This window comes from Leptonotus elevatus, chromosome 2 (assembly GCF_054856555.1).
Source record: "Leptonotus elevatus isolate MCC_2025b chromosome 2, RoL_Lele_1.0, whole genome shotgun sequence".
Taxonomy (NCBI): domain Eukaryota; kingdom Metazoa; phylum Chordata; class Actinopteri; order Syngnathiformes; family Syngnathidae; genus Leptonotus; species Leptonotus elevatus.
The window spans coordinates 17,986,665-17,999,897 of NC_141240.1; the positions used below are offsets into that span (position 1 = coordinate 17,986,665).

The following is a 13,233-nucleotide window of genomic DNA, read 5'->3' on the forward strand; positions in this document are numbered from 1 at the left end:
CCTGCAAGTATCTCTGAGATACAGGCAAATTGTTCAAAGATTGCTGCCTCAATGTTCTTAGTATCAGCAGGTTGTCAACATGTAATTGGTCTTTTACTTCTAGTTATTTAATTCCTGCTGGTATTACTGCAGTCAGTGGATGAAACACAGAAAGTGATAACAATGCGCAATTGCAATTAAATTCACTCATGCGTGACTTATACTAGAGGAATTGCTTTCTGCCCCGGTCAGAAGTATTTAAGCCCTTTAGAGTGCTATGTCTGCTTCTCTGCAAACATTTGTGTTTCGCGAAAGGATTAAAGCATTATGTATTGAATCACAGCCTTAAACGATAGTCTGAGAAACCAGATATAAATTGGATGAAATTACGAAACCACAGATAGAAAAAACACAGATATGACTGGCGGTGCTTTTTTACCCACTGTACAAACAACTTGGCATTTCTTGTTGGCCTCACATGTGTTTTACAGCTTTTGTGAGAAATGAAATGATTATTCCTCTTTATTGCTTTTGCTTTTCGTAAACAGTCTTGGAGAATTTCAAGACTCAAAGAAGAAATCCAGTGAGGGTTCGTGAAGGTCAAGGAGTTGTCTTACTGTGCGGCACACCACTCCACTCTGGAGGTAAGATGCTTTTTGTTTTGTTGCTAAAACAAATCAGCACCCTAATTAAGTGATGGACTTTTGAAATGTTACCATGATCAAGGAAGTGAAAAATAAATCATTTTTCTTTTAATGGGATGGAATCTCTGAATACTACTATTTCAATTTGAGTGTCATACTGAACAGAATGATGCTGCCATAATCCCAACAAGCAGAACAGTTGATTACATTTATATACATTTCATTATCAAAAGTTGGGAGGGGTATGAAGATAAATGATCCGTACTATACCATGTACCTTTTCAGTTAGAAACCTCAGTTGTACTTTTATGTGACAATGGAAAGAATGGGAAGAACAAAACTTCATCTTCAACTGAGGCATTAAACTCCAGTAATCCTGTAATGTTCTTGACATAATGACAAAAATATGGAAATTCAATTTGTTCTGGCAGTGGATTTCTATAGATTGGCTGCTGTGCTATGGGCTTTTCTCATCTTTTTCACATTGTTTACCCTTGTTAGCATTTCTGAACCTCAATGTATTTCTTCACCTGTTTAAAAATGGTCATGGATGTGCTTGAACACTGTCTCACCATTCACCTACTGATGACACAGCATCAGGAGCAACTGTGGGGGTATCTTGCTCTTGGACTCTTCGGCATGGTCACAGGTGTGACCTGTGTACTCTAGAATACTCTTGGACAGCACATGGATTTCCATTAAGGATAAGGAAACCTTTGACAAGAAGACTGGAGCAATTGTTTTTTATATATGGTATCGTTGTGAGGATTAGTGATGTAAAGTGGCATATTCGCCTTGGGGAGGACGCTAGCAAGCCAGGTGCAGCTCGTAGCTGGTGCAGAGCAAGTTAGCTTAGCTGCAAGCATTCCATTAACTATTGAGTTGCCGGGAATGCAATCAAAATGGGTGACTGTTCAACTTTGACGCATTGGAGTTGGATAAAAAATGGCACTGGCATCTGTGTGGTCAGATGTGCTTGAAGCCATTTTTCACTCAGGCAGATACAATTATGCCATCAACAAGTGTTATCGTGATTGGTCAATATCCATTTTATACACCATTCCCCGCACTCTTATTAGAAGTTAACATTTATTTTATGTATCCAAAATGTGTGATGTAATAAACTGAACCCAATTCAGGATGATCAGTCCATCTTGTGTAGGGAAAAAAAACCTTAACAAGAACAGATTTACAAAAAGTGACGGGCCCAGAGTTGAGTTGACATTAACGGGCTTTGCTTTTGACTGATTGCATGTGCCAAATCCCTTTGCAGTTATTTGAATACAATGTACAAATTGGCTTGTGTTTCATTTGCTCTCCTTGTATTCTCCTGAAATATAACAATCTATTTATAAGAGAACGACTTGAGTCTCAATCTGGAGATTGACAGTTTGAAATGATCTGCCTTCGAGTGTATTAGTTGTTTGTGTTTGCTGATACATTGTTGTAATCCGAATTTGTATTACAAACATGTTTGTTGTTGTTGATGTCAATTTAACTCTTTGACTGCCAGACGTTTTCAGAAAAGGGATGCCGCCAGTGCCAGCCGATTTAAGCATTTTGACTGATGTTCAAGGTCCACAGAAAATGTTCTGTTTGGACTATGGAAACACACGTACTACCAAATGAAAGATTGGACTTTCATCTTTCATCAGAAAAAAGAGTTTGTTTCTACCTTATTCCGTTCTTTAGTAATCAACAATAGAAAATTGTTAGTTTGACCCAATTTCGCCTGTGTTGGACCAAAATACGGAGAAATCAAGCTTTTAGTGAAACGATATTATTTCATGCATTCTAGTGAATTTGACACTTCTTTTTGTCCATGAATGATGCCACAAACACCTAAATAGTGCTTTACTTCTATAAAACACTACCACCAAGAATGAAAAAGTGTTTTTTGATAGCAAAATACGTTTATTTACATTCAACAGTGTAACAATTTGACAACAATTTGACAACAATTTGGCAAACTATTTACAAATGTGTGCAACTGTGGTGCTATTTACAAATATGTGGATGTTTCAACGACAGTTTTTCTTTTTGTAACACTCTCCTGCGTGCAAAGAGACGCAACAGCATTTGCACAACAGATTGCCTCTTCGCGTGCGCCACTTTCTTGCCGGCCGTTTTTTTCCGGGGAATAGCAAGTATATACTGCAGTGTGTCATCAAGTCTAATATCAGGATCATGCTACGGTTACGTTACGGTTTCGTTACGTCTCGCTTCCCCGTGTCCTTCAGTTGCTATACCGGGTGGTAGGAGATGTTCTGATCCATTTTATCCACTCCATTCATGGTGGCATCGTAGTCCAGAAACAGTGTCTTCTCCGTGATCAGACTGTACCCGCTCCTCCGATGAATATGCATTGGACTCGGGGTACTCTTCATTGTCCGATCGAATGTCCGCTTGTGCAGCTCCGCGTTTTCCGGCCTTAGCAGCGCTAGCCGCGCTAGCCGCGCTAGCCGCGCTTTGCCGGTGAGGCTTACTACGTGTTCATAACAGTCACGCCAAAGCTTCCAACTTTGGCGTAGAGCTCGGAGTCATCTTCATCATCATCATCAATCTGCATTGGTCGATGCCAACTCTCCATCGCCCGATCGAATGTCCGATTGTGTAGAAGTACCCGGCCGGCTATTGTGCGCGTTTTCCGGCCTTAGCAGCGCTAGCCGCGCTAGCCGCGCTTAGCCGGTGAGGCTTATTACGTGTTCATAACAGTCACGCCAAAGCTTCCAACTTTGGCGTAGAGCTCGTTGTCATCATCATCGTTGACATCAATGCGCTTTTTAGTATTGATTGATGCTTTCCGTCTTTGAAAAAAATGCTCAAGCGTGAGCTGCTTGTAACCGGTTGCTTGGTCAAGCCATTGTGGCTTGGATCAGCCATTGTCTCCTCAACACTCTAGCTCCGCCTCACGTCTTCTACTGACGCCCACGGTGGGCGGCCCATCCAACCTTGTGCAAAGAGAGTCATCGCTGCCCTCTAGGGGCCAAAACGAGTCTTTGACTAATCAGATCTGCCTGATACTTTCAGCACAGCTGCCCAAGGCTTTCCTGCACCCGTTTTTGAAAAAAAAAAAAAAAAACATAGGGGACGTCTTTTAACGTCCTCGGCGCCCTTCCCTAGGTTTATGCTAAACGTTTTATAACGTTTATGGCAGTCAAAGAGTTAATATGATCGGAAATATAACATTTTGTTTCCCCCCAAATTTGTCAGTGAAAGCACCTATACAAAGTGGTTGGAAAAGAGTTTCAAAAATGTTTTTAACCTGAATGTCCAGGTTTTCCATTCATAATCTAATTTATGACTAGTCTAGAATACATTATTTAGCAAAAGTTCATTTGATTGCAAATAGGCATTTATCTGAGAGCCTCAGGCTATGGAGTACGGATTTACAATTTTATGCTCTCAATAGTTTGTTAGATGCTCTACTCATTAGCCCTTTGGGCTGTGTTTCAGATGTGAACAGAACCGAACATATGGCCAAAGTTGATCATGCAGTATGAGTCGTTACTGATTGTTAAAGGTGAAGTCTGTGTTGTTCAAGCTCTTAGCAAGATTTGAATGCCGCCTCACTTCACTCCACTTCCACTTCCACTCCACTCTACACAGTTTATTAGTCTCAAGGGAGTTTTTTGAACTTTTGTTGCTAATCGGAGTTCAATAATCTGCCCAAGGAAACTATCAGCACGGCGGTGCCGGTAGGTTGAGCGTGTGTGACCAGAGTGTGTGCATGGCTTGCGCGTAGGGCTGGACGATTATAGGAAAAATAATAATCACAATTACTTTGATTGAGATTGTTCATTTATTTTCAAACTTCATATTTTTTCAACTACTTAAACTCAACTACTCAAAACTATGATCATAACCTTACGCCCATTCATCTCTTCATGTTAAATATTTATTCTTGAACACTATTTTTGTCAAGTATAACATAACCTTATAAATATATGAAATTCAAGCTTTTTGCATGTTCATTCTTCATTTTCAAACTTAAGCATTACATTACCCTTATTATCATGTTTATTTTATCTTATGTTATTTTCACAAGTCTGGGGACTTATTGGGCTAACCTGGGACCTCAGGGATTGTGTTTATTATTATTATTTATGTATTTGTTTGTATTTATCTAAGGCTCACAGTCTTTGCTCGGCCTGTTTTTGTTTTATGGTATATGTATGGTATACCTGTAGGATCAGCTTGTAAAGATGTTCTCTGATTCTCTCACTATTTTGAAGAACATAATATCCACACTACATTATTAGAATAAATGAAGAGCAAAAAAAGATAAATGAAACCGATAAAAAAAAGCATTTGCTTACATTTCCATGCCTTTATTCTAAAACAGAACACTATTTACAATTGACAGTGTAGAAAACACACAATTAAAAAATAATTATGATTCAGTTATTGGTTTGGTCACTAAAATCTTAGAAAAGAGGCTAAAATATTGATCATTTTTTTCCAAAGTAAAAGCAAATGTCTTATTTTGATTCAACAAAAAGATAACTTGCCTGCTTTCACCAAGAACTGAAGAAATTATATAGTATTTAATGTTCATTAAAAAAAAATATCGATGAATCGATTATCAAAATTAATGATTGATTAATTTGATAATTGATTAGTTGATTATTCGATTATTATTGCAACAGTCAAGATGCTTTAATGTGAAAGTAATCTTTTCTAATATGTGCTTTAGAGCTCATTGTACTTAGTGTGCGTGTGTTTTTGTGTGTGTGTTTGTGTTTTCTTTATAAAGTGTCTTTTTGCTGTGTGTGTGATGTGTGTTCAAAAAGTTGACAGTGATGGTTTGTTTGTGAATGTTGCATCAGGTTATGAAGCCTTAAACTGTTGCTTAAATTATCGTTCACCGTGTTGTACATAAAATCATTCATCAGATGTAATTTAGCTTGCCAAAATGAAAAGCATACTTAAGCACAGGAATTTTAAGATAATGGAAAACGTGGTTGTAAGCCTTTAGACTGTAGAAATCTATTTATTGGACAAATTATTTTCTCAAAAAATATTTTAACAACACCCCACTGACAGCGCGTCACAACTGAGGTGCATGATCACAGACGCACGGTTATGTTTGCAAGGCGGTCTCCAATTGCCCATGTCACATGTGCGGCCGACTACGTCATCTGCAAGGGGAGATCTTGAAGTTTACCTGTATAAGCGCACTTTGTGTGCACCAATCTTATCTCTCGAAATCCAGTCAATTTGCTTCTGCAATGCGAAGCATGTGTGCACTTTCACCGCCCTGATTTTAGTAGGAAAGAGGGGATCGCCATTTCGTCTATGTTCCATCCCACAACAGCGCACAATGGAGCAATTCTACCTGTGCAAAGTCTAGAAAAATACCAAAACAAAGAAAACCACCCATGCGCTTGCACTAGACTAGCACCGGGCACGAAAATAAGGCCCCGAGTCTTCAATTAAAAGACTGTATTACAAAAAATACATGAATTTTGTGCATTCAATTTCTTTGTTTATATTAGCTGCACATATTTTAGTGTCATTATTATTGTCAATGAGGCTGCCAAGTATAATTTTGCGTATTAAATAAATATTCATTAAATATAAATCATAATAAAAAAGGTTCTCTTCCTTTCCACTGCTGATTCCATCATATCGCATAAATTTAGCCCAAGCCTGCTTCTGGACAAGCAAGTAGACTGCTTTTATTTACCCTGTAAGTCCCTTCATGCCTTGTTGTGATGGATTGTAGCTTTTCTCTTGAGACCGAGCACAGAAATTGAAATGATCCATTTTCGACCAATATTTTCAGCGGCTGTCATCAAAAATTATGACTAGTGATGGAAAGGTTTATAACCAGGCATGATTTAGGTCCTCAATTTTCAGCGTCATTTCTGAAAGCCTGCTAATATCAGCAATCATAATGATGTATCTGAAAGTGTTTTTCCTTGTAAACATTACAGTCTCACAGTCTCTCTCACACACACCAGCAACAGCAAGTGGCACACATTCAAAGCATTTTTAAAATTGTACATGCGTAATGTAATAAGGCAGCATAAAAATACAATTTGATTATTAAATCCTCTCGATTTATTAGAGTAAGACCTAATATGAGAATCACAACAATTGAAATTTTTTTTGTCAAATGTATGCTGCTTTTGTAGCAATTTCAAGGATATGATGGGTGGACGTGCTCATAACAAATGATTGATCCACGATTCATGACAAAAGCCATATGCGTATTTGAAGCACAGAAAATACATTTGACGACACACTCGAAAGTTCTGTAAAAGTGAGAAACAAGCTCTCATAAAGGCTGAAAGACCATAATTCATGATCACAAAACAGGGTCTTAAACGAGGATCTGCCTCATTTCCCCTTTACAGGGTTTCAGTATCCCATGCAAGATTCAGGAAGCCATTATTTCACTTTCACGATGCCTCAAAGCCTTTTTGACAGCTCCAGAAAGGAGTTGGATGCAGTCACAATGCTGTAAATCTGTGAGCTGGAAGAACTGAATTTAAAAGATGCACAAAATTGAATAAAATGGTAAACTTTTCATCAAACATGCTTTTCTGCAATTGGGTTAGACGTTATTTGTTCCATCCTTTGCTTTTTAGAAATGTGCGTGGTCAGACAGAACCTAATGCATCTGACCTCTTTTCACTAATGGAAGGAGTCCTTTTAGATCTACTCAAGGCTGAAATCACTTGTTCTCTTTTTGGATTGCAGCTACCTTCAAACAAGATGCTTGCTGGCGACTAACAACACATAGCTTGCAGCGTTTTTATGTGCGTGACCTAAGCTATTTCATGGAGGGAATGTGTGTGCTACGAATACAGATAGCTATGGGAACAAAATTGCGAGTACAGTTAAACCAAGACCTGCCATAACTAAAAATCCATGAGTAATTGAAGTCCCACCCCAAATTATTTATAATTGCCTAATATCTTAAATATACACCAAGATCCCAAAACATTCATATCATTTCAAATTCATTTCAACATTACTCTTAAAAATAAACGGCATACAAATGGCTCCATCGTTTTTATTGAATGAAGAAGTTTGAGGACACTGGCGTGTTGTCGCCTTCGCATCACATAACAAAATAGCAATTTCTAGTTTTTTATTAACCAACATTTTAGCTATATTTTGTGACATCTTAGAGTATTGCACAATAATAGGCTTTTGTTCATATGCGCTCTTAAGGTACAATCCACACTTGTGTAAAGCCAGTCTTGTTTCACGATGTCCTTGGCCTGTCATGTTCTATTTTTCTTCCTTCCTCTCACGCCATTACAGGGAAATTGATGCTGCCTGTTCATTATACACAAGCTAAATGGAATCACAATGAAAATATGCCATACAGCCCTTTAACTGAATGAAAAATCAGCAGATCCCCAGTGTTTTCAGCTTGCTATTTCCTGTTTCTTTCGATAAATCTTTAACCAACCAATTAGGGACTCCTTCTTTGTTGTTATTGTTGCTCTTGTTGTTCTCCGCACCTTTTGGAGGATGTTTCCAAAGTGGCATTAAATATACATGATCTTGTTAGAATGAGTGCTGGGATGTATTATTTAGGCACAGACCGGATACTACAACTGCTCCTACTGTGACTCCAATGGACCAAGTGAGGAAAATATTATTGATACATGTCACAGAGGCAATTGTGAACGGCAAGGTAGAACGTCCATAATGTATACATAGCTTCAGTCCGGCGATATGAATGTTTTCTAGCTAGGTCTGTCTCATACCTTGACCTTGATGATGTAGGCATCATTACAATTCCATTTTGCTATGATCATAATTATTGCATAATAGTATTGCATAGTTGTGGTATGAGGTGCATACTACCTGATTTATTCTCTCAATCTAAAACAACTGATAGCAGCTATCCAATTGGCTTATGGTCACATTTTGGTATGTACAGTCCTGCTCACTGTTATTGGGGCCCCTTCATTTTTTGCATAATTTCAACAATATCTTCAGAAATCAATGGAAATGTACCAATTTTATATCATCAGGACCTTTTAATTGGATGTAATTCAAAGTAATTCAACAAAGGAAATTGTTTTTCAATTTACATAATGTAATTCACCCCCCAAAAACACAACATGTGCAGCAATAATGACACCCCTCTTTGATATTTGGTTTGGCAGTGATGACAGCTTTCAAACGTGATTGCAGGTTTCTTTTCCCAATGGCACATTTCACCTCATGTCAAAGATTTTCAATCGGATTGAGATCAGGGGTCATTGCTGGCCATTTTAAAACAGTATTTTTTTGTGTGCTTTTTAACCATTCCTGTGTGCTTTTGGATGTGTGCTTTGGGTCTTTGTCTTGCTGAAAGACCCATGACCTAACACTTGGTAGGACATGTCCCCCTAGAATGTCTTGATAATTCTCAGATTGAATGATTCCTGTGATACGATCAAGGCCTGCAGTACCAGATGCAGCAAGCAACCCCACAGAATTATGGATCCTCCATCATGCTTAACTGTAGGGAGGGTGTTCTTTTCCTCGGAAGCTTCATTGTGTTGTCTGTAAACAAATTGTTGGCGTGCGTTGTGGAAAAGCTCTATTTTCGTTGAATCCGTCCACAGAACAATTATTTTTTATGTCTGTCTCAGGAATGGTCTTTTCCCACGGAGCCCTGTTTTTGGTTCAGTGTGTGGCGCATGGTACTTCTTGAAACCATGATCCCAAACTGTTCCAGGTTGGCTTTCAGGTCTTTGGATGTTTAACGTGGTGTTTATCCCCCCATTCGCACCAACCGTCGAAGACTTCTGTCATCAATTTCTCTCTTCCCCCCACGTCCACGGATGTTTTTGACAGTTCCATGCTCGTCAAACTTCTTGATTACATCATACACTGCTGAAACAGGGCTACCAAAATCTTTGGAGATGGCTCTATACCTTTTGGAGGTCTTGTGTTTGTGAATAATTGCACTTCTGATGTCCTCAGACAGCTCCTTTGTTTTCATGATTTTGACCAAAGAAAATGGGATAACAAGTGGCTTTTTAAAACATCAAAGTCATCATTCATCGGTTAATTCATGTCAATTGGGCACAGACAATTTAGAACAAGGAATTCTCATTTGTGATTTACCAGAGGTGAGTCGCAATGTGTTTTCATACTGATTTACAGGAAAGGGTGCCAATACCAGTGACAGAGCATATTTTAAGTTTTCTATTTTTTCCGCCCATTGTTTATTGTTTTAAATAGTTTTTTAATCATTTGGTCTTTAGGATACAACGCAAGTTCTCTATAAAAATAAAATGATTTACTTTGATTCATTTTTTCAGAAGATATTCCACATTATGTACTTTACCTTCATGGGTTCCAATAATGGTGAGCAGGACTGTAGGCTGGATAACCACAAACACAGGGGCACGCCCAGTAAGCAATGGATTTTATTGCATTGTTACCCGAGACACCATCCTGATGAGGACTGGATAAAGGTTAGGGCATTAGCTAGATACATCTGAGTAGAATACAAGAGCAGGTAAGGATATGATTGTCTTAGACAGAGAAGGACAACAGCAGAGGATAATGACAGCAAGTGAACAGGTACAAGTGAGCAGAAAGGCTGGCCGAGACTGGTTGGTCAGACACTAAAGGGTAAGACTGCTAATGGGGACTATGAACAGTGCAGGAAGACACTGCTCCTCGACCAGAATAGTCCCCCAATTGTGATTTTACTAACTACCCTTTCTCCATATTTAATCATGTAACTTACCTAAAATAAAGCAAAATGGCCCAAATATCAAACTTTATTTGTAGCTGTATCAGAAACTGCCTGTGAGAGGAGAAATGCTGTCACCACTCTGTCACCAACTGACGACTGTGACTGGAATCTGGTCCATGCCACGTTGTGCCTTCATTTCACTGACGGTTGTGTTGCTGAAAAAAAGAATCCAGTATAAATCATTACCATTCATGTCAGTTTTTAATTTCAAACCTGTGTTGACATCACTAAGATTGTGTAATTGCTTGATTCTCTTGGGGTGTACTTCTAAGCAGATGTACTCCAACACATGCCACACAAGAGTTTAAAGCAGGAAACCCTGCTGTATTTGATACTAAGCAGAGAGACAAGTGTGAACACAATGTGTTGTGTAGGTTTCCGTAACAAGTCAAAGCTTACCTATCCTCTTTCCCCGAAAGGAACAATTTGAGCAATACTGGTATAGGAGTGTCCAAATCATATTGCAATTATTCCCTTTACTGGACAGTTGATTCATCGTTTTGAGCGGTTAATATTAAGGCTGCCTTCGGGACAGAAATATAGAATATTAGAAATATAAAATAATTTTTAAATTTTAAAAATCTAATGATTTCCGCCACCCTGACTGCCTGGTGGAAGGCACTAGAAATTACAAAAGCCCAAGTGGAGCCCTTGTGGGCTTTCTCTCCTATGGCATAACCCAGACTTTCAACTTAACAACCAATCGTTTTATATAGGCGTGTGGGAGCAGAAAGGAATTACACATCTCCACCATCTCTTCTCAGATAATATGTTTATATCATATACATCCTTGCTCCAAAAATACAAAATAAAAAACGGATTTTTTTTACATTATCTGCAAGTTAAAAGTATGATAAAGAAACAAATTCCAACACTTCAGGGTACGCTCCAACTGCCTGTTTTAGCTAAAGATATTACCAAGCTTTCTCCGACAACAACAAAAAAACTGGGGGCGGCTGGGTTAGGGTAGATGGCGGGGGTGGATGGGGGGCGTGGGGGGAGCGGGGGCTGTGGACCGGTGGGGTGCTTGGCGGGCCTGCAGTGCCCCGTCCTGCTGCGTTGGGGTGGAGGGCGCTCCTGCTCCTGGGTTTGCTCTCCGGCCGGTGGCCCTGGCGGGGCCCGGGGGTCGTCCTTTGGCGCTGCCGCGGCCTGGGGGGCCCTGAGGTGTTGCGCTTGCTCTGTCCTGGCAGGGGTCGACGGCTCCCCTCTTTGGTGGAGATTTTCATGCATGCCAGATCCACCACACCAGCATCTATTGAAACTCAGACACAATCTGCTTCTTCCTCAGGTCATTGAATCGGTGGAGACTGGTGTCTGTGGATCTCACTCTGCTTCCTTTGTCCTTCCTTTCCTCAGTCTCTCCTTTGGTCTCTTGAGGTCTCCCTGATTTTTTGGATTTGTTAGAATTTAGATGTTTCTGGGGTTGGTGAAGAACTCTGGTTGGTGGCCCGGTGGGTGGTGTCTGGTCGGTGCTGGATTTCACTTTCCTTTGTTTTCTTTGGTCCTTCCTCGGGTCTCCTGACGGCTGTGTTCGGTTTAGGTGAACGATATGGGATTTTTTTAAATAGGTTTTTGGTGAACTAACGAATACACACACACTCGCACGCACACACGCACATACACATACACATATATATATATAATAAAAGAATAGAAAATAATTATATTATTATTATTATTATTATTATTGTCATTGTTATTATTATTATTATTATTATTATTGACTTGATCTGACACATGATAAATATGCAGTTTATTCATAAATCAGGAAGCTTTTGGGGGCATCGTATAATTTTTAATAAGCATCTGTAGTTTAGAAGTGAATTTGTTGTCTTCTCTGGGTATGTGCTCGCCACAATATGCAATTGGTTTTCCTGATCATAAAATGCAGCATGGTCTAATCATTACAGTAAGCAATATAATAAATAATAATAACCATAATATGATGCAGTCATTAGTATTGCGGTGTAAACAGTATAACGTCTTCATGCCATCACAATTATCACTATAACATAGTGAATGCAATGCATTAAATCATGCATTCAGGATTAGGAGAGTAATTGCTTCTTGGTTGTTCATTTCACTTTTTAATCACGGAAGGCTGCCGCTGTTCGATCCACTAATTGCTTTATCACTAAAGGCATGCCTTCAACCTGAAACGGCTGCTGATGAATCACATTCTCTCTGCGGTATTTCGAAAGAGTATATGTTTTAGTTGTGTATCTCACATCTACTATGTCCACAACTCTTTATAGATCTTACCTTCACATGGATCTTCAACGAGTACCCGTCGTTTGTCATCCAGGACACGCGGAGATTTGTGTCCCAGAAGACAGGCAACCTCTACATTGCCAAAGTTGAACCATCTGATGTGGGAAACTACACTTGTGTAGTCACCAACACAGTCACCAAAAGCAGTGTTCAAGGACCACCCACACCCCTTGTGCTTCGAGTAGATGGTAAGAGCAATGCCACAGGCAAAGGAGCTTGCATATATTCCGAATATTTTATTTTTCCATCTTTTGATGTCACATTTAAAAATCTGAACTTGGATATTGAGGCTGTATCAACATTTGGGGCAGGTTTTATGTGATTGGTTCAGTTTTGAGCTAAAGTATTTGTCAGATGAACATTTGATAAGATGTCAATTGAATGGAATAGGTATATTCATATGTATATATGTTACAGTATATACATATTCATATTTGTGCAATACTGTGTTCAGGAATTTATAGCAGTGCAATCTAGTTTATCAGAGTTTTGTGAAATTGTTTGAAATTTGATTTAAAATCTGAAAGAATTTTTGTCATCATTTTATTTGAGTCTTTCTTACATTTCTCAATAGGCTTAGAGTTTGTTTCCAAATATTAATGACCTACTTAATAA

General features: G+C 39.0%; 1 protein-coding gene across 3 annotated transcripts in view; it reads left to right on the forward strand.

Annotated features, from left to right (window-relative positions):
• The window catches only part of cntn3a.1 (contactin 3a, tandem duplicate 1), an 89,598-nt gene that overhangs the window by 38,551 nt on the left and 37,814 nt on the right, over nt 1–13,233 (forward strand). For all 3 annotated transcript variants that reach the window (XM_086068402.1, XM_086068401.1, XM_086068403.1), the window contains 2 exons: nt 528–623; nt 12,603–12,806. In XM_086068402.1, the coding sequence (XP_085924528.1) occupies nt 528–623; nt 12,603–12,806 (300 nt within the window). The remainder of the gene's footprint in view (nt 1–527; nt 624–12,602; nt 12,807–13,233) is intronic.